The sequence below is a fragment of the Salmo salar genome, chromosome ssa05 (assembly GCF_905237065.1).
Source record: "Salmo salar chromosome ssa05, Ssal_v3.1, whole genome shotgun sequence".
In the NCBI taxonomy this organism is placed as follows: domain Eukaryota; kingdom Metazoa; phylum Chordata; class Actinopteri; order Salmoniformes; family Salmonidae; genus Salmo; species Salmo salar.
In genome coordinates this window covers 82,236,848-82,257,600 of record NC_059446.1, presented here as the reverse complement: position 1 = coordinate 82,257,600, position 20,753 = coordinate 82,236,848, and the positions used below count along the sequence as shown (strand labels likewise).

General features: G+C 46.8%; 1 protein-coding gene across 1 annotated transcript in view; it reads left to right on the top strand.

Annotated features, from left to right (window-relative positions):
• The window catches only part of fhod3b (formin homology 2 domain containing 3b), a 270,483-nt gene that overhangs the window by 36,217 nt on the left and 213,513 nt on the right, over positions 1–20,753 (top strand). The window contains 1 exon segment of the mRNA XM_045719149.1: positions 19,776–19,840. Within this exon segment, the coding sequence (XP_045575105.1) occupies positions 19,776–19,840 (65 nt within the window).

Below are 20,753 nucleotides of genomic sequence, written 5' to 3'. Positions count from 1 at the left end.
TCGTAGTGGTAGAAAGGAGAGAGGAGTAGCTGCTGGTCGTAGTGGTAGAAAGGAGAGAGGAGTAGCTGCTGGTCATAGTGGTGGAAAGGAGAGAGGAGTAGCTGCTGGTCGTAGTGGTAGAAAGGAGAGAGGAGTAGCTGCTGGTCGTAGTGGTAGAAAGGAGAGAGGAGTAGCTGCTGGTCGTAGTGGTGGAAAGGAGAGAGGAGTAGCTGCTGGTCGTAGTGGTGGAAAGGAGAGAGGAGTAGCTGCTGGTCGTAGTGGTAGAAAGGAGAGAGGAGTAGCTGCTGGTCGTAGTGGTAGAAAGGAGAGAGGAGTAGCTGCTGGTCGTAGTGGTAGAAAGGAAAGAGGAGTAGCTGCTGGTCGTAGTGGTGGAAAGGAGAGAGGAGTAGCTGCTGGTCATAGTGGTAGAAAGGAGAGAGGAGTAGCTGATGGTCGTAGTGGTAGAAAGGAGAGAGGTGTAGCTTTTGGTCGTAGTGGTAGAAAGGAGAGAGGAGTAGCTGCTGGTCGTAGTGGTAGAAAGGAGAGAGGAGTAGCTGCTGGTCGTAGTGGTAGAAAGGAGAGAGGAGTAGCTGCTGGTCGTAGTGGTGGAAAGGAGAGAGGAGTAGCTGCTGGTTGTAGTGGTAGAAAGGAGAGAGGAGTAGCTGCTGGTCGTAGTTTTAGAAAGGAGAGAGGAGTAGCTGCTGGTCGTAGTTTTAGAAAGGAGAGAGGAGTAGCTGCTGGTCGTAGTGGTGGAAAGGAGAGAGCAGTAGCTGCTGGTCATAGTGGTAGAAAGGAGAGAGGAGTAGCTGCTGGTCATAGTGGTAGAAAGGAGAGAGGAATAGCTGCTGGTGGTAGTGGTTGGAAGGAGAGTGGAGTAGCTGCAGGTCGTAGTGCTAGAAAGGAGAGAGGAGTAGCTGCTGGTCGTAGTGGTAGAAAGGAGAGAGGAGTAGCTGCTGGTCATAGTGGTAGAAAGGAGAGAGGAGTAGCTGCTGGTCATAGTGGTAGAAAGGAGAGAGGAGTAGCTGCTTGTCATAGTGGTAGAAAGGAGAGAGGAGTAGCTGCTGGTCGTAGTGGTAGAAAGGAGAGAGGAGTAGTGGTAGAAAGGAGAGAGGAGTAGCTGCTGTTCATAGTGGTAGAAAGGAGAGAGGAGTAGCTGCTGGTGGTAGTGGTAGAAAGGAGAGAGGAGTAGCTGCTGGTGGTAGTGGTAGAAAGGAGAGAGGAGTAGCTGCTGGTCATAGTGGTAGAAAGGAGAGAAGGTTAGCTGCTGGTCGTAGTGGTAGAAAGGAGAGAGGAGTAGCTGCTGGTCGTAGTGGTAGAAAGGAGAGAGGAGTAGCTGCTGGTCGTAGTGGTGGAAAGGAGAGAGGAGTAGCTGCTGGTCGTAGTGGTAGAAAGGAGAGAGGAGTAGCTGCTGGTCGTAGTGGTAGAAAGGAGAGAGGAGTAGCTGCTGGTCGTAGTGGTGGAAAGGAGAGAGGAGTAGCTGCTGGTCGTAGTGGTAGAAAGGAGAGAGGAGTAGCTGCTGGTCATAGTGGTAGAAAGGAGAGAGGAGTAGCTGCTGGTTGTAGTGGTAGAAAGGGGAGAGGTGTAGCTGCTGGTTGTAGTGGTAGAAAGGAGAGAGGAGTAGCTGCTGGTCATAGTTTTAGAAAGGAGAGAGGTGTAGCTGCTGGTCGTAGTTTTAGAAAGGAGAGAGGAGTAGCTGCTGGTCGTAGTGGTGGAAAGGAGAGAGCAGTAGCTGCTGGTCGTAGTGGTAGAAAGGAGAGAGGAGTAGCTGCTGGTCGTAGTGGTAGAAAGGAGAGAGGAGTAGCTGCTGGTCGTAGTGGTGGAAAGGAGAGAGGAGTAGCTGCTGGTCGTAGTGGTAGAAAGGAGAGAGGAGTAGCTGCTGGTCATAGTGGTAGAAAGGAGAGAGGAGTAGCTGCTGGTCGTAGTGGTAGAAAGGAGAGAGGAGTAGCTGCTGGTCATAGTGGTAGAAAGGAGAGAGGAGTAGCTGCTGGTCGTAGTGGTAGAAAGGAGAGAGGAGTAGCTGCTGGTCGTAGTGGTAGAAAGGAGAGAGGAGTAGCTGCTGGTCATAGTGGTGGAAAGGAGAGAGGAGTAGCTGCTGCTCGTAGTGGTAGAAAGGAGAGAGGAGTAGCTGCTGGTCGTAGTGGTAGAAAGGAGAGAGGAGTAGCTGCTGGTCGTAGTGGTGGAAAGGAGAGAGGAGTAGCTGCTGGTAGTAGTGGTAGAAAGGAGAGAGGAGTAGCTGCTGGTCGTAGTGGTGGAAAGGAGAGAGGAGTAGCTGCTGGTCGTAGTGGTAGAAAGGAGAGAGGAGTAGCTGCTGGTCGTAGTGGTAGAAAGGAGAGAGGAGTAGCTGCTGGTCGTAGTGGTAGAAAGGAGAGAGGAGTAGCTGCTGGTTGTAGTGGTAGAAAGGGGAGAGGTGTAGCTGCTGGTTGTAGTGGTAGAAAGGAGAGAGGAGTAGCTGCTGGTCATAGTTTTAGAAAGGAGAGAGGTGTAGCTGCTGGTCGTAGTTTTAGAAAGGAGAGAGGAGTAGCTGCTGGTCGTAGTGGTGGAAAGGAGAGAGCAGTAGCTGCTGGTCATAGTGGTAGAAAGGAGAGAGGAGTAGCTGCTGGTCGTAGTGGTAGAAAGGAGAGAGGAGTAGCTGCTGGTTGTAGTGGTAGAAAGGGGAGAGGTGTAGCTCCTGGTCATAGTGGTAGAAAGGAGAAAGAAGTAGCAGCTGGTCATCGTGGTAGAAAGGAGAGAGGGGTAGCTGCTGGTCGTAGTGGTAGAAAGGAGAGAGGAGTAGCTGCTGGTCGTAGTGGTAGAAAGGAGAGAGGATTAGCTGCTGGTCATAGTGGTAGAAAGGAGAGAGGAGTAGCTGCTGGTCATAGTGGTAGAAAGGAGAGAGGAGTAGCTGCTGGTGGTAGTGGTAGGAAGGAGAGAGGAGTAGCTGCTGGTCGTAGTGGTAGAAAGGAGAGAGGAGTAGCTGCTGGTCGTAGTGGTAGAAATGAGAGAGGAGTAGCTGCTGGTCGTAGTGGTAGAAAGGAGAGAGGAGTAGCTGCTGGTCGTAGTGCTAGAAAGGAGAGAGGAGTCGCTGCTGGTCGTAGTGGTAGAAAGGAGAGAGGAGTAGCTGCTGGTCGTAGTGGTAGAAAGGAGAGAGGAGTAACTGCTGGTCGTAGTGGTAGAAAAGAGAGAGGAGTAGCTGCTGGTCATAGTGGTAGAAAGGAGAGAGGAGTAGCTGCTGGTCGTAGTGGTAGAAAGGAGAGAGGAGTAGCTGCTGGTCATAGTGGTAGAAAGGAGAGAGGAGTAGCTGCTGGTCGTAGTGGTAGAAAGGAGAGAGGAGTAGCTGCTGGTCATAGTGGTAGAAAAGAGAGAGGAGTAGCTGCTGGTCATAGTGGTAGAAAGGAGAGAGGAGTATTTGCTGGTAGTAGGGGTAGAAAGGAGAGAGGAGTAGCTGCTTGTCGTAGTGGTAGAAAGTAGAGAGGAGTAGCTGCTGGTCGTAGTGGTAGAAAGGAGAGAGTAGTAGCTGCTGGTCGTAGTGGTAGAAAAGAGAGAGAAGTAGCTGCTGGTCATAGTGGTAGAAAGGAGAGAGGAGTAGCTGCTGGTCGTAGTGGTAGAAAGGAGAGAGGAGTAGCTGCTGGTCGTAGTGGTAGAAAAGAGAGAGGAGTAGCTGCTGGTCGTAGTGGTAGAAAGGAGAGAGGAGTAGCTGCTGGTGGTAGGGGTAGAAAGGAGAGAGGAGTAGCTGCTGGTCGTAGTGGTAGAAAGTAGAGAGGAGTAGCTGCTGGTCGTAGTGGTAGAAAGGAGAGAGGAGTAGCTGCTGGTCGTAGTGGTAGAAAGGAGAGAGGAGTAGCTGCTGGTCATAGTGGTAGAAAGGAGAGAGGAGTAGCTGCTGGTCGTAGTGGTAGAAAGGAGAGAGGAGTAGCTGCTGGTCGTAGTGGTAGAAAAGAGAGAGGAGTAGCTGCTGGTCATAGTGGTAGAAAGGAGAGAGGAGTAGCTGCTGGTCGTAGTGGTAGAAAGGAGAGAGGAGTAGCTGCTGGTCGTAGTGGTGGAAAGGAGAGAGGAGTAGCTGCTGGTCGTAGTGGTAGAAAGGAGAGAGGAGTAGCTGCTGGTTGTAGTGGTAGAAAGGGGAGAGGTGTAGCTCCTGGTCGTAGTGGTAGAAAGGAGAGAGGAGTAGCTGCTGGTCGTAGTGGTAGAAAGGAGAGAGGAGTAGCTGCTGGTCGTAGTGGTAGAAAGGAGAGAGGAGTAGCTGCTGGTCGTAGTGGTGGAAAGGAGAGAGGAGTAGCTGCTGGTCATAGTGGTAGAAAGGAGAGAGGAGTAGCTGCTGGTCATAGTGGTAGAAAGGAGAGAGGAGTAGCTGCTGGTCGTAGTGGTAGAAAAGAGAGAGGAGTAGCTGCTGGTCGTAGTGGTAGAAAGGAGAGAGGTGTAGCTTCTGGTCGTAGTGGTAGAAAGGAGAGAAGAGTAGCTGCTGGTCGTAGTGGTAGAAAGGAGAGAAGAGTAGCTGCTGGTCGTAGTGGTAGAAAGGAGAGAGGAGTAGCTGCTGGTCGTAGTGGTAGAAAGGAGAGAGGAGTAGCTGCTGGTCATAGTGGTGGAAAGGAGAGAGGAGTAGCTGCTGGATGTAGTGGTAGAAAGGAGAGAGGAGTAGCTGCTGATCGTAGTTTTAGAAAGGAGATAGGAGTAGCTGCTGGTCGTAGTTTTAGAAAGGAGAGAGGAGTAGCTGCTGGTCGTAGTGGTGGAAAGGAGAGAGGAGTAGCTGTTGGTCATAGTGGTAGAAAGGAGAGAGGAGTAGCTGCTGGTCGTAGTTGAATAAAGGAGAGTTGAGTAGCTGCTGGTTGTAGTGGTGGAAAGGGGAGAGGTGTAGCTCCTGGTCGTAGTGGTAGAAAGGAGAGAGGAGTAGCTGCTTGTCATAGTGGTAGAAAGGAGAGAGGGGTAGCTGCTGGTCGTAGTGGTAGAAAGGAGAGAGGAGTAGCTGCTGGTGGTAGTGGTAGAAAGGAGAGAGGAGTAGCTGCTGGTCATAGTGGTAGAAAGGAGAGAGGAGTAGCTGCTGGTCGTAGTGGTAGAAAGGAGAGAGGAGTAGCTGCTGGTCGTAGTGGTAGAAAGGAGAGAGGAGTAGCTGCTGGTCATAGTGGTGGAAAGGAGAGAGGAGTAGCTGCTGGTCGTAGTGGTAGAAAGGAGAGAGGAGTAGCTGCTGGTCGTAGTGGTAGAAAGGAGAGAGGAGTAGCTGCTGGTCGTAGTGGTGGAAAGGAGAGAGGAGTAGCTGCTGGTCGTAGTGGTGGAAAGGAGAGAGGAGTAGCTGCTGGTCGTAGTGGTAGAAAGGAGAGAGGGAGTAGCTGCTGGTCGTAGTGGTAGAAAGGAGAGAGGAGTAGCTGCTGGTCGTAGTGGTAGAAAGGAAAGAGGAGTAGCTGCTGGTCGTAGTGGTGGAAAGGAGAGAGGAGTAGCTGCTGGTCATAGTGGTAGAAAGGAGAGAGGAGTAGCTGATGGTCGTAGTGGTAGAAAGGAGAGAGGTGTAGCTTTTGGTCGTAGTGGTAGAAAGGAGAGAGGAGTAGCTGCTGGTCGTAGTGGTAGAAAGGAGAGAGGAGTAGCTGCTGGTCGTAGTGGTAGAAAGGAGAGAGGAGTAGCTGCTGGTCGTAGTGGTGGAAAGGAGAGAGGAGTAGCTGCTGGTTGTAGTGGTAGAAAGGAGAGAGGAGTAGCTGCTGGTCGTAGTTTTAGAAAGGAGAGAGGAGTAGCTGCTGGTCGTAGTTTTAGAAAGGAGAGAGGAGTAGCTGCTGGTCGTAGTGGTGGAAAGGAGAGAGCAGTAGCTGCTGGTCATAGTGGTAGAAAGGAGAGAGGAGTAGCTGCTGGTCATAGTGGTAGAAAGGAGAGAGGAATAGCTGCTGGTGGTAGTGGTGGGAAGGAGAGTGGAGTAGCTGCAGGTCGTAGTGGTAGAAAGGAGAGAGGAGTAGCTGCTGGTCGTAGTGGTAGAAAGGAGAGAGGAGTAGCTGCTGGTCATAGTGGTAGAAAGGAGAGAGGAGTAGCTGCTGGTCATAGTGGTAGAAAGGAGAGAGGAGTAGCTGCTTGTCATAGTGGTAGAAAGGAGAGAGGAGTAGCTGCTGGTCGTAGTGGTAGAAAGGAGAGAGGAGTAGCTGCTGGTAATAGTGGTAGAAAGGAGAGAGGAGTAGCTGCTGGTCGTAGTGGTAGAAAGGAGAGAGGAGTAGCTGCTGGTCATAGTGGTAGAAAGGAGAGAGGAGTAGCTGCTGGTGGTAGTGGTAGAAAGGAGAGAGGAGTAGCTGCTGGTCTTAGTGGTAGAAAGGAGAGAGGAGTAGCTGCTGGTCATAGTGGTAGAAAGGAGAGAAGGTTAGCTGCTGGTCGTAGTGGTAGAAAGGAGAGAGGAGTAGCTGCTGGTCGTAGTGGTAGAAAGGAGAGAGGAGTAGCTGCTGGTCGTAGTGGTGGAAAGGAGAGAGGAGTAGCTGCTGGTCGTAGTGGTAGAAAGGAGAGAGGAGTAGCTGCTGGTCGTAGTGGTAGAAAGGAGAGAGGAGTAGCTGCTGGTCGTAGTGGTGGAAAGGAGAGAGGAGTAGCTGCTGGTCGTAGTGGTAGAAAGGAGAGAGGAGTAGCTGCTGGTCATAGTGGTAGAAAGGAGAGAGGAGTAGCTGCTGGTTGTAGTGGTAGAAAGGGGAGAGGTGTAGCTGCTGGTTGTAGTGGTAGAAAGGAGAGAGGAGTAGCTGCTGGTCATAGTTTTAGAAAGGAGAGAGGTGTAGCTGCTGGTCGTAGTTTTAGAAAGGAGAGAGGAGTAGCTGCTGGTCGTAGTGGTGGAAAGGAGAGAGCAGTAGCTGCTGGTCGTAGTGGTAGAAAGGAGAGAGGAGTAGCTGCTGGTCGTAGTGGTAGAAAGGAGAGAGGAGTAGCTGCTGGTCGTAGTGGTGGAAAGGAGAGAGGAGTAGCTGCTGGTCGTAGTGGTAGAAAGGAGAGAGGAGTAGCTGCTGGTCATAGTGGTAGAAAGGAGAGAGGAGTAGCTGCTGGTCGTAGTGGTAGAAAGGAGAGAGGAGTAGCTGCTGGTCGTAGTGGTGGAAAGGAGAGAGGAGTAGCTGCTGGTTGTAGTGGTAGAAAGGAGAGAGGAGTAGCTGCTGGTCGTAGTTTTAGAAAGGAGAGAGGAGTAGCTGCTGGTCGTAGTTTTAGAAAGGAGAGAGGAGTAGCTGCTGGTCGTAGTGGTGGAAAGGAGAGAGGAGTAGCTGCTGGTCATAGTGGTAGAAAGGAGAGAGGAGTAGCTGCTGGTCGTAGTGGTAGAAAGGAGAGAGGAGTCGCTGCTGGTTGTAGTGGTAGAAAGGGGAGAGGTGTAGCTCCTGGTCGTAGTGGTAGAAAGGAGAGAGGGGTAGCTGCTGGTCGTAGTGGTAGAAAGGAGAGAGGAGTAGCTGCTGGTGGTAGTGGTAGAAAGGAGAGAGGAGTAGCTGCTGGTCATAGTGGTAGAAAGGAGAGAGGAGTAGCTGCTGGTCGTATTGGTAGAAAGGAGAGAGGAGTAGCTGCTGGTCGTAGTGGTAGAAAGGAGAGAGGAGTAGCTGCTGGTCATAGTGGTGGAAAGGAGAGAGGAGTAGCTGCTGGTCGTAGTGGTAGAAAGGAGAGAGGAGTAGCTGCTGGTCGTAGTGGTAGAAAGGAGAGAGGAGTAGCTGCTGGTCGTAGTGGTGGAAAGGAGAGAGGAGTAGCTGCTGGTAGTAGTGGTATTAAGGAGAGAGGAGTAGCTGCTGGTCGTAGTGGTGGAAAGGAGAGAGGAGTAGCTGCTGGTCGTAGTGGTAGAAAGGAGAGAGGAGTAGCTGCTGGTCGTAGTGGTAGAAAGGAGAGAGGAGTAGCTGCTGGTCGTAGTGGTAGAAAGGAGAGAGGAGTAGCTGCTGGTTGTAGTGGTAGAAAGGGGAGAGGTGTAGCTGCTGGTTGTAGTGGTAGAAAGGAGAGAGGAGTAGCTGCTGGTCATAGTTTTAGAAAGGAGAGAGGTGTAGCTGCTGGTCGTAGTTTTAGAAAGGAGAGAGGAGTAGCTGCTGGTCGTAGTGGTGGAAAGGAGAGAGCAGTAGCTGCTGGTCATAGTGGTAGAAAGGAGAGAGGAGTAGCTGCTGGTCGTAGTGGTAGAAAGGAGAGAGGAGTAGCTGCTGGTTGTAGTGGTAGAAAGGGGAGAGGTGTAGCTCCTGGTCATAGTGGTAGAAAGGAGAAAGAAGTAGCTGCTGGTCATCGTGGTAGAAAGGAGAGAGGGGTAGCTGCTGGTCGTAGTGGTAGAAAGGAGAGAGGAGTAGCTGCTGGTCGTAGTGGTAGAAAGGAGAGAGGATTAGCTGCTGGTCATAGTGGTAGAAAGGAGAGAGGAGTAGCTGCTGGTCATAGTGGTAGAAAGGAGAGAGGAGTAGCTGCTGGTGGTAGTGGTAGGAAGGAGAGAGGAGTAGCTGCTGGTCGTAGTGGTAGAAAGGAGAGAGCAGTAGCTGCTGGTCATAGTGGTAGAAAGGAGAGAGGAGTAGCTGCTGGTCGTAGTGGTAGAAAGGAGAGAGGAGTAGCTGCTGGTTGTAGTGGTAGAAAGGGGAGAGGTGTAGCTCCTGGTCATAGTGGTAGAAAGGAGAAAGAAGTAGCTGCTGGTCATCGTGGTAGAAAGGAGAGAGGGGTAGCTGCTGGTCGTAGTGGTAGAAAGGAGAGAGGAGTAGCTGCTGGTCGTAGTGGTAGAAAGGAGAGAGGATTAGCTGCTGGTCATAGTGGTAGAAAGGAGAGAGGAGTAGCTGCTGGTCATAGTGGTAGAAAGGAGAGAGGAGTAGCTGCTGGTGGTAGTGGTAGGAAGGAGAGAGGAGTAGCTGCTGGTCGTAGTGGTAGAAAGGAGAGAGGAGTAGCTGCTGGTCGTAGTGGTAGAAATGAGAGAGGAGTAGCTGCTGGTCGTAGTGGTAGAAAGGAGAGAGGAGTAGCTGCTGGTCGTAGTGCTAGAAAGGAGAGAGGAGTCGCTGCTGGTCGTAGTGGTAGAAAGGAGAGAGGAGTAGCTGCTGGTCGTAGTGGTAGAAAGGAGAGAGGAGTAACTGCTGGTCGTAGTGGTAGAAAAGAGAGAGGAGTAGCTGCTGGTCATAGTGGTAGAAAGGAGAGAGGAGTAGCTGCTGGTCGTAGTGGTAGAAAGGAGAGAGGAGTAGCTGCTGGTCATAGTGGTAGAAAGGAGAGAGGAGTAGCTGCTGGTCGTAGTGGTAGAAAGGAGAGAGGAGTAGCTGCTGGTCATAGTGGTAGAAAAGAGAGAGGAGTAGCTGCTGGTCATAGTGGTAGAAAGGAGAGAGGAGTATTTGCTGGTAGTATGGGTAGAAAGGAGAGAGGAGTAGCTGCTTGTCGTAGTGGTAGAAAGTAGAGAGGAGTAGCTGCTGGTCGTAGTGGTAGAAAGGAGAGAGGAGTAGCTGCTGGTCGTAGTGGTAGAAAAGAGAGAGGAGTAGCTGCTGGTCATAGTGGTAGAAAGGAGAGAGGAGTAGCTGCTGGTCGTAGTGGTAGAAAGGAGAGAGGAGTAGCTGCTGGTCGTAGTGGTAGAAAAGAGAGAGGAGTAGCTGCTGGTCGTAGTGGTAGAAAGGAGAGAGGAGTAGCTGCTGGTGGTAGGGGTAGAAAGGAGAGAGGAGTAGCTGCTGGTCGTAGTGGTAGAAAGTAGAGAGGAGTAGCTGCTGGTCGTAGTGGTAGAAAGGAGAGAGGAGTAGCTGCTGGTCGTAGTGGTAGAAAGGAGAGAGGAGTAGCTGCTGGTCATAGTGGTAGAAAGGAGAGAGGAGTAGCTGCTGGTCGTAGTGGTAGAAAGGAGAGAGGAGTAGCTGCTGGTCGTAGTGGTAGAAAAGAGAGAGGAGTAGCTGCTGGTCATAGTGGTAGAAAGGAGAGAGGAGTAGCTGCTGGTCGTAGTGGTAGAAAGGAGAGAGGAGTAGCTGCTGGTCGTAGTGGTGGAAAGGAGAGAGGAGTAGCTGCTGGTCGTAGTGGTAGAAAGGAGAGAGGAGTAGCTCCTGGTCATAGTGGTAGAATGGAGAGAGGAGTAGCTGCTGGTCGTAGTGGTTGAAAAGAGAGAGGAGTAGCTGCTGGTCATAGTGGTAGAAAGGAGAGAGGAGTAGCTGCTGGTGGTAGGGGTAGAAAGGAGAGAGGAGTAGCTGCTGGTCGTAGTGGTAGAAAGTAGAGAGGAGTAGCTGCTGGTCGTAGTGGTAGAAAGGAGAGAGGAGTAGCTGCTGGTCGTAGTGGTAGAAAGGAGAGAGGAGTAGCTGCTGGTCATAGTGGTAGAAAGGAGAGAGGAGTAGCTGCTGGTCATAGTGGTAGAAAGGGGAGAGGAGTAGCTGCTGGTCATAGTGGTAGAAAGGAGAGAGGAGTAGCTGCTGGTCGTAGTGGTAGAAAGGAGAGAGGAGTAGCTGCTGGTGGTAGTGGTAGAAAGGAGAGAGGATTAGCTGCTGGTCGTAGTGGTAGAAAGGAGAGAGGAGTAGCTGCTGGTGGTAGTGGTAAAAAGGAGAGAGGATTAGCTGCTGGTCATAGTGGTAGAAAGGAGAGAGGAGTAGCTGCTGGTTTTGCTGTTTAATGGTGTTGTTAGGATCAGTTTTTTCGGTTTAATGGTGTTGTTAGGATCAGTTTTTTCGGTTTAATGGTGTTGTTAGGATCAGTTTTTTCGGTTTAATGATGTTGTTAGGATCAGTTTTTTCGGTTTAATGGTGTTGTTAGGATCAGTTTTTTCGGTTTAATGGTGTTGTTAGGATCAGTTTTTTCGGTTTAATGGTGTTGTTAGGATCAGTTTTTTTCGGTTTAATGGTGTTGTTAGGATCAGTTTTTTTCGGTTTAATGGTGTTGTTAGGATCAGTTTTTTCGGTTTAATGGTGTTGTTAGGATCAGTTTTTTCGGTTTAATGGTGTTGTTAGGATCAGTTTTTTCGGTTTAATGGTGTTGTTAGGATCAGTTTTTTCGGTTTAATGGTGTTGTTAGGATCAGTTTTTGTCTATTTAATGGTGTTCTTGGACACAATAGAAATGTAGGATGGTGAGATGGTTGCTCAACAAACGTTTATTATTTGTATAATCAATGCGTATCTTGAATATGAATCATGATCGTCCCTAGGTTTCTTCATAGGTTTCTTCCTTCTAAGGAATTTTTCATGGCGACTGTGCTTTTTCTTCTTCTTTGCTTGCTCTTTGGGGTTTAGACCGGTTATCTGTAAAGCACTTTGTGACAACTGCTTTATAAAAAATACATTTGATTTGATCTGAACAAATCATATTAACCATATGAATTTGCTGGTTCAGTCCATCTCAGTGTTGACATTCTAACTCTAACCTGCTGTAGTAGGTCACATACATCATCATATCAGCCATGTTGCACTTACATGTTATTATCCCGTTTCATATTATGAAGTGCCTAAATGTCTCTCACGTATTGCGTGCACCTCTGTTTAATCTGATAATGAGCACGTTGGCCTGTGTAGGCTGTGGCAGCGGGGGATGATGCAGGTCACGGTTAGTAATAATGAGGATAGAGTTGCAGTTTGCAGGACGAGAGAGAAAGCTGAAGCTCATTACAAAAGGTCTCTGGTTTCTACTGCCTGGCCCTGAATTCAGCCTCCAACATCAGAGGATTCAATTCCTCTCTGCTCCCGTCTCATTCCACAGGCAGCACGGGCCCAATCCGACGGTGACAGATGTTGCTTCTGTGTTGCTTCTGTGTCGCCTCTGTCTGTTTGTTTATATCTGATAAACAGTGAGCTCACACAGCCTCTGTCTGTTGGTAGGTATTATATCTGATAAACAGTGAGCTCACACAGCCTCTGTCTGTTGGTGGGTATTATATTAGATAAACAGTGAGCTCACACAGCCTCTGTCTGTTGGTGGGTATTATATCTGATAAACAGTGAGCTCACACAGCCTCTGTCTGTTGGTGGGTATTATATCTGATAAACAGTGAGCTCACACAGCCTCTGTCTGTTGGTGGGTATTATATCTGATAAACAGTGAGCTCACACAGCCTCTGTTATTGGGTATTATATCTGATAAACAGTAAGCTCACACAGCCTCTGCCATATGTGTATGAGTCTGATCTGCTGTTGTATGCGTGTCAAACTCTTGCACTGAAAACAGCCATGGGGGGAGGATGGGCGGATGTTGGTGGCTTGTATGTCTGTGAAGGGTAATGTTACCTCCCTCCCTCGATCCCTCCCCCCTCTCTCTCTCTCCCCTCTCTCTCTTTCTCTCTTTCTCTGTCTCTCTCTGTCTCTCAATAAAATTCAATTCAAGTGGCTTTATTGGCATGGGAAACATATGTTAACATTGCCAAAGCAAGTGAAGTAGATAATATACAAAAGTGAAATAAACAATATAAATGAACAGTAAACATTACATTCACAGAAGTTCCAAGATGGCGTAGCAGTCTATGAACCTTTACACCGGATCATCGCAGCTAGCTATCTGCAATCCGAGTGGCTACTCCTGGCTAACGTTTTCTGTCCCGAAGCGAGCACCAGTTAGCCTTGAGCTAGCCTTGAGCTAGGCCCATCTCACAGCTAGCCGAAGAAGTCCACCAGCCAATTCTTGGGCTACAATACCTCTTTTGCCAATTGGCCTGGACCCTTTACTGCCGACATGGAGCACCGCCGATCCATCATGACTGGTCTGCCGACGTAACCTTCCGAGGTGGTTTCAACAGGCCCTCTCCGTTGCGACGTTGTGGGAGGCCCATCTGCCAGCCCCGGCCCGCTAGCCTTCTGAATCGCCGTGTCTCCAGCTCTGCCTAGCATAGTAGCAACTACTGAATTGGCTCTCTGATTCACCTATTGCTACTCATTGGACCCTATGATCACTCGGCAAAACATGCCTCTCCCTAATTTCAATATGCCTTGTCTATTGCTGTTTTTGTTAGTGATAATTGTCTTATTTCACTGTAGAGCCCCCAGCCCTGCCCAATATGCCTTAGATAGCCCTTTTGTTGCACCCCCCATACATGCGGTGACCTCACCTAGCTCATCTGGTGCCTCTAGAGACAAAACCTCTCTCATTGTCACTCAATGCCTAGGTTTTACCTCCACTGTACTCACATTCTACCATACCCTTGTCTGTACATTATGCCTTGAATCTATTCTTCCACGCCCAGAAATCTGCTCCTTTTACTCTCTGTTCTGAATGCACTAGACGACCAGTTCTTATAGCCTTTAGCAGTACCCTTATCCTATTCCTCCTCTGTTCCTCTGGTGATGTAGAAGTTAATCCAGGCCCTGCAGCCCCTAGCACCAGTCCCATTCCCCAGGCGCTCTCTTTTGTTTACTTCTGTAATCGTAAAAGCCTTGGTTTCATGCATGTTAACATTAAAAGCCTCCTCCCTAAGTTTGTTTTATTCACTGCTTTAGCACACTCCGCCAACCCGGATGTCCTAGCCGTGTCTGAATCCTGGCTTAGGAAGGCCACCAAAAATCCAGAAATGTTCATCCCCAACTACAACATTTTCCGACAAGATAGAATTGCCAAAGGGGGCAGAGTTGCAATCTACTGCAGAGAAAGCTTGCAGAGTTCTGTCATTCTATCCAGGTCTGTGCCCAAACAATTCAAGCTTCTACTTTTAAAAATCCACCTTTCCAGAAACAAGTCTCTCACCGTTGCCGCTTGTTATAGACCCCAGCTGTGCCCTGGACACCATATGTGAATTGATTGCCCCCCATCTGTCTTCAGAGTTCATACTGTTAGGTGACCTAAACTGGGATATGCTTAACACCCTACAATCTAAACTAGATGCCCTCAATCTAACATAAATTATCAAGGAACCTACCAGGTACAACCCTAAGTCCATAACCATTGGCACCCTCTTAGATATCATCCTAACCAACTTGCCCTCTAAATACACCTCTGCTGTCTTCAATCAGGATCTCAGCGATCACTGCCTCATTGCCTGCGTCCGTAATGGATCCGTGGTCAAACGACCTCCACTCATCACTGTCAAACGCTCCCTAAAACACTTCAGCAAGCAGGCCTTTCTAATCGACCTGGCCCGGGTATCCTGGAAGGATATTGACCTCATCCCGTCAGTAGAGGATGCCTGGTTGCTCTTTAAAAGTGCTTTCCTCAACATCTTAAAAAAGCTGGCCCTATTCAAAAAATGTAGAACTAAGAACAGGTATAGCCCTTGGTTCTCCACAAACTTGACTGCCCTTGACCAGCACAAAAACATCCTGTGGCATACTGCATTAGCATTGAATAGCCCCCACGATATGCACCTTTTCAGGGAAGTTAGGAACCCAATATACACAGTCAGTTAGGAAAGCTAAGACTAGCTTTTTCAAACAGAAATTTGCATCCTGCAGCACTAATTCCAAAATGTTTTGGGACACTGTAAAGTCCATGGAGAATAAGAGCACCTCCTCCCAGCTGCCCACTGCACTGAGGCTAGGAAACACTGTCACCACCGATAAATCTACGATAATCGATCATTTCAATAAGCATTTTTCTACGGCTGGCCATGCTTTCCACCTGGCTACCCCAACCCCGGCCAACAGCTCTGCACCCCCTGAAGCAACTTGCCCAAGCACCCCCTGCTTCTCCTTCACCCAAATCCAGTCAGCTGATGTTCTGAAAGAGCTGCAAAATCTGGATCCCTACAAATCAGCTGGGCTAGACAATCTGGACCCTCTCTTTCTAAAATTATCCACCAACATTTTTGAAACCCCTATTACTAGCCTGTTCAACCTCTCTTCCGTATTGTCTGAGATCCACAAAGATTGGAAAGCTGCCGCGGTCATCCCCCTCTTCAAAGAGGGGAGACACTCTAGACCCAAACTGTTATAGACCTATATCCATCCTGCCCTGCCTTTCTAAAATCTTTGAAAGCCAAGTTAACAAACATATCACCTACCATTTCGAATCCCACCGTACCTTCTCCACTATGCAATCTGGAGAAGGCTTTCGACTCTGTCAATCACTGCATTCTTAGCCTTGGTTTCTCAAATGACTGCCTTGCCTGGTTCGCTAACTACTTCTCAGATAGAGTTCAGTGCGTCAAATCGGAGGGCCTGTTGTCCGGGCCACTGGCAGTCTCTATGGGGGTGCCACAGGGTTCAATTCTCGGGCCGTCTCTTTTCTCTGTATATATCAATGATGTCGCTCTTGCTGCTGGTGATTCTCTGATCCACCTCTACGCAGACGACACCATTCTGTATACATCTGGCCCTTCTTTGGACACTGTGTTACCTAACCTCCAAACGAGCTTCAATTCCATACAACCCTCCTTCCGTGGCCTCCAACTGCTTTTAAATGCTAGTAAAACTTGATGCATTCTCCTCAACCGATTGCTGCCCACACCCGCCTGACTAGCATCACTAATCTGGACAGTTCTGACTTAGAATATGTGTACAACTACAAATACCTAGGTGTCTGGTTAGACTGGAAACGCTCCTTCCAGACTCACATTAAGCATCTCCAATCCAAAATTAAATCTAGAATCTGCTTCCTATTTCGCAACAAAGCCTCCTTCACTCATGCTGCCAAACATACCCTCGTAAAACTGACTATCCTACCGATCCTTGACTTCGGCGATGCCATTTACAAAATAGCCTCCTTACGCTCTACTCAGCAAACTGGATGTAGTCTATCACAGTGCCATCCATTTTGTCACGAAAGCCCCATATACTACCCACCACTGCGACCTGTATGCTCTCGTTGGCTGGCCCTCACAACATATTCGTCGCCAAACCCACTGGCTCCAGGTCATCTATAAGTCTTTGCTAGGTAAAGCCCCACCTTATCTCAGCTCACAGGTCACCATAGCAACACCCACCCATAGCACGCGCTCCAGCAGGTATATTTCACTGGTCATCCCCAAAGCCAACACTTCCTTTGGCCGCCTTTCCTTCCAGTTCCCTGCTGCCAATGCATGGAACGAATCGCAGAAATCACTGAAGCTGGAGACTTATATCTCCCTCTCAAACTTTAAGCAACAGCTGTCAGAGCAGCTTACCAATCACTGTACCTGTACACAGCCAATCTGTAAATAACACACCTAACTACCTCATCCCCATATTATTACTTACCCTCTTGCTCTTTTGCACCCCGGTATCTCTACTTGCACATCATCATCTGCACATCAATCACTCCTGTGTTAATGCTAAATTGTAATTATTTCACCTCTATGGTCTATTTATTGCCTTACCTCTCTACTCTTCCTCATTTGCACACACTGTACAAAGATTATTACAATTTTTTTAATTTGTTTTTTCTATTGTGTTATTCATTGTACGTTTGTTTATATGTAACTCTGTGTTGTTTGTGTTGCACTGCTTTGCTTTATCTTGGCCAAGTCGCAGTTGTAAATGAGAACTTGTTCTCAACTGGCCTACCTGGTTAAATAAAGGTGAAAAAATTAAAAATAATTAATAAATACAAAAAATAAAATAATGTTATATTATGTATATATATACAGTGTTGTAACGATGTGAAAATGGTTAAAGTACAAAAGGGAAAATAAATAAACATAAATATTGGTTGTATTTACAATGGTGTTTGATCTTCACTGATTGCCCTTTCCTTGTGGCAACAGGTCACAAATCTTGCTACTGTGATGGCACACTGTGGTATTTCACCCAGGAGATTATCACAATCAGGTTTGCTTTCTTTGTGGGTTTGTGTAATCTAAGGGAAATATGTGTCTCTAATATGGTCATACATTTGGCAGCAGGTTAGGAAGTGCAGCTCAGTTTCCACCTCATTTTGTGGGCAGTGTGCACATAGGCAGACCTGGCTCTCAAGAGAAGACAGGCTATGGCGGCCTTTCTTAATAGCAAGGCTATGCTCACTAAGTCTGTACATAGTCAAAACTTTTCTTAAGTTTGAGTCATTCACAGTGGTCAGGTATTCTGCCACTGTGTACTCTCTGTTTAGGACCAAATAGCATTCTAGTTTGCTTAGTTGTTTTGTTAATTCTTTCCAATGTGTCAAGTAATTATCTTTTTGTTTTGTCATGATTTGGTTGGGTCTAAGTGTGTTGCTGTCCTGGGGCTCTGTGGGGTCTGTTTGAGTTTGTGAACAGAGCCCCAGGACCAGCATGCTTAGGGGACTCTTCTCCAGGTTCATCTCTCTGTAGGTGATGGCTTTGTTATGGAAGGTTTGGGAATCGCTTCCTTTTAGGTGGTTGTAGAATTTAACGACTCTTTTCTGGATTTTGATAATTAGCGGGTATCGGCCTAATTCTGCTCTGCATGCATTATTTGGTGTTGTATGCTGTACACAGAGGATATTTTTACAGAATTCTGCATGCACAGTCTCAATTTGGTGTTTGTTCCATTTTGGGAATTCTTGGTTGGTGAGCAGACCCCAGACCTCACAACCATAAAGGGCAATGGGTTCTGTAACTGAATCAAGTATTTTTAGCCAGATCCTAATGTCGAATTTTATGTTCCTTTTGATGGCATAGAATGCCCTTCTTGCCTTCTCTCTCAGATCGTTCACAGCTTTGTGGAAGTTACCTGTGGCGCTGATGTTTAGGCCAAGGTATGTATAGTTTTTTGTGTGCTCTACGACAACTGTGTCTGGATGGAATTTGTATTTGTGGTCCTGGCGACTGGACCTTTTTTAGAACGTCATTGTTTTTGTCTTACTGAGATTTACTGTCAGGGCCCAGGTTTGGTAGAATCTGTGTAGAAGATCTAGGTGTTGCTGTAGGCCCTCCTTGGTTGGTGACAGTCTCTCTCTCTCTCTCTCCCTCTCCCTCTCTCTCTCTCTCTCTCTCTCTCTCTCTCTCTCTCTCTCTCTCTCTCTGTCCCTCTCTCTTCCCTTTCTCTCTCTCTCTCTCTCTCTCTCTCTCTCTCTCTGTCCCTCTCTCTTCCCTTTCTCTCTCTCTCTCTCTCTCTCTCTCTCTCTCTCTCTCTCTCTGTCCCTCTCTCTTCCTCTCTCTGTCTCTCTCTCTCCCTCTCTCTCTCTCTCTCTCTCTCTCTCTCTCTCTCTCTCACTTTATGTCTCTCTGTCTGTCTCTGTCTCTCTCTCTCTCCCCCTCTCTAAAATGTTAGTGCAGTTGATTGTGCACTGCAGGGTCCACAGGGTTGACCGTGCACCCAGGCCCCAGGGCCTACTTCAGTCTGCTCTCAGTGTGATCCAGTGCTGGGGGATTGTGTCTAATGTCTCTAATGGTGACCCTCTACTGTTGGCACCGGGCCACTGCAGACTGAATGGAGCATCACACTTCCATTGTGAGGGCCACACAAAAGGGTGTTTGTTACAGAGCTGAATCGGACAGGACTGTTGTGCAAGCCTACCTGCTGTGCTTGTGTGTGTATGTGTTTGGATGTTTGTGTGTGTTTGTGTGTACCGCTTGGACTTATCTGTTGGGCCTGGTACGGTGGTGTCTGGTGTTATGTCTGTGTGGGGGTTGTCTGCACGCTTCTCCTGCTGGTTGATTTCAACATTTGTTTTCTTTCAGAATGTGAGGGCTGTCATCCTCAGGATGGCTCTCATCTACAAACCCCCATAGCACAATTTGTCACAATTCTGTCAGGGATGTTTTTGTTGTCCTTGTTTAGGATTGTCACTGGGGAAGCTCTGTTGTTGTTGACAGGGGCTATGACCTTGTCTCCATGGAGATGGGAGGCAGAGTCGATCTCTGTGTATTTCAACAACCTGGGAGACATTGGTGACACCCCCTTTAGTTCTCTCCTCTGTTGTCTCCTCTGTTGTCCCTCAACAGACATTGTTGTCATGGGATTGCTTTGGGGGAGGAGAGGATTTGGATAAAGACAAGTGTGAAACTAGATATTTATACATAAGTTCTGTTCATAGTAACTCAAGTGTATTCAGGGTAGCATAGTATTGAGTAGCATTTTACCACTACGGTTACCTGTGAAAGCTTGCCTGCTCCACAGTGATTAGATCTAGCCCTGTGAAAGCTTGCCTCCTACACAGTGATTAGATCTAGCCCTGTGAAAGCTTGCCTCCTCCACAGTGATTAGATCTAGCCCTGTGAAAGCTTGCCTCCTCCACAGTGATTAGATCTAGCCCTGTGAAAGCTTGCCTCCTCCACAGTGATTCGATCTAGCCCTGTGAAAGCTTGCCTCCTCCACAGTGATTCGATCTAGCCCTGTGAAAGCGTGCCTCCTTCACAGTGATTAGATCAAGCCCTGTGAAAGCTTGCCTCCTACACAGTGATTAGATCTAGCCCTGTGAAAGCTGCCTCCTCCACAGTGATTCGATCTAGCCCTGTGAAAGCTTGCCTCCTCCACAGTGATTAGATCTAGCCATGTGAAAGCTTGCCTCCTCCACAGTGACTCGATCTAGCCCTGTGAAAGCTTGCCTCCTACACAGTGATTACATCTAGCCCTGTGAAAGCTTGCCTCCTACACAGTGATTCGATCTAGCCCTGTGAAAGCTTGCCTCCTACACAGTGATTCGATCTAGCCCTGTGAAAGCTTGCCTCCTCCACAGTGATTCGATCTAGCCCTGTGAAAGCTTGCCTCCTCCACAGTGATTCGATCTAGCCCTGTGAAAGCTTGCCTCCTCCACAGTGATTCGATCTAGCCCTCTGAAAGTAGTTCACCCAGAGTGTTGATGTCTATGTCTATATCCATACCTCTCTGCATCAGACCATGTGGAAAGTTTAATGATACAGTAGGCTATGTACACACCTGGCTGTCACAACTGGAGACCTCGTTCATAAACCCCCACATTCCAGTATTATATGTCTTCAGTTTAGAAACCTGGGGTCCAAGAATATGAGGTCCTTAAGGTTAAATAGCAGGAAACCGTTTTCCAACAAAACAAGCTTTTATTCTGTATGCTTTTTAAAAGTTGAAGTCAGACAAATTAATTTTTAACATCAAATGTAACTCATTTACATAGGGTCACTGTGTTGTGGAACAAAGTTATTAAAATTCATTCTCTCTCTCTGTCTGTCTTTCTCATCAGAAGAGGCAAGAAGCACAGCATCATCCTCCGGACACAGTTATCTGTCAGAGTTCACGCTTGTATCGGTGAGTGAAACACTTTTCATTTTGAAGCACTGTCTTTTCATTTGGAAGCATTGTGGGTATTTAAGTTGCGACTGTAAAATGTGGAGGTATCTGGAGTCAGACAGTGTTGCTAATGTCAACCTCTGCTGCATCACCTGCACATCTCATTAGAATATATAGTCTGTTTGACTACTTATTGGATGATTGAAAATTATCGCACTATCACTCACAGCTGCTAGGTACAGTAAATAATACATAACATAATAATAATAATAATACAAATAATAATGCATAATAATAATAATACAAATAATAATAAGTCGTAATACAAATAATAATACAAATAATTATACATAATAATAAGACATCATAATAATACATTATAATAATCATAATTATAATAATACATTATAATACAAATATTAATAATAATACTTAATAATGCAACTAATAATACATAACATAATAATAATAAAAATAATAATACATAATAATAAAAATAAAAATAATTATACATAATAATAATAAAAATAATGATACATAATAATAATAATAACTATAATAATAGTAATACATAATAATAATAATAATAATAATACATAATAATAATAATAAATAAATAAATAATACATAATAATTAAAATAATAATAATAATAATAATAATAAAAATAATAATACATATGAATAATAATAAACATAATAATACATAATAATAATAATATCAAAAATATAATACATAATAATAGTAATACATAATAATAATAATGAATAATAATAATACATAATAATACATAACATAATAATAAAAATAATACATAATAATAGTAATACATAATAATAATAATAATAGATAATAATACATAATAATAATAATGAAAATAATATCCATAATAATAATACATAATAACAATAATAGATAATAATAATAATACA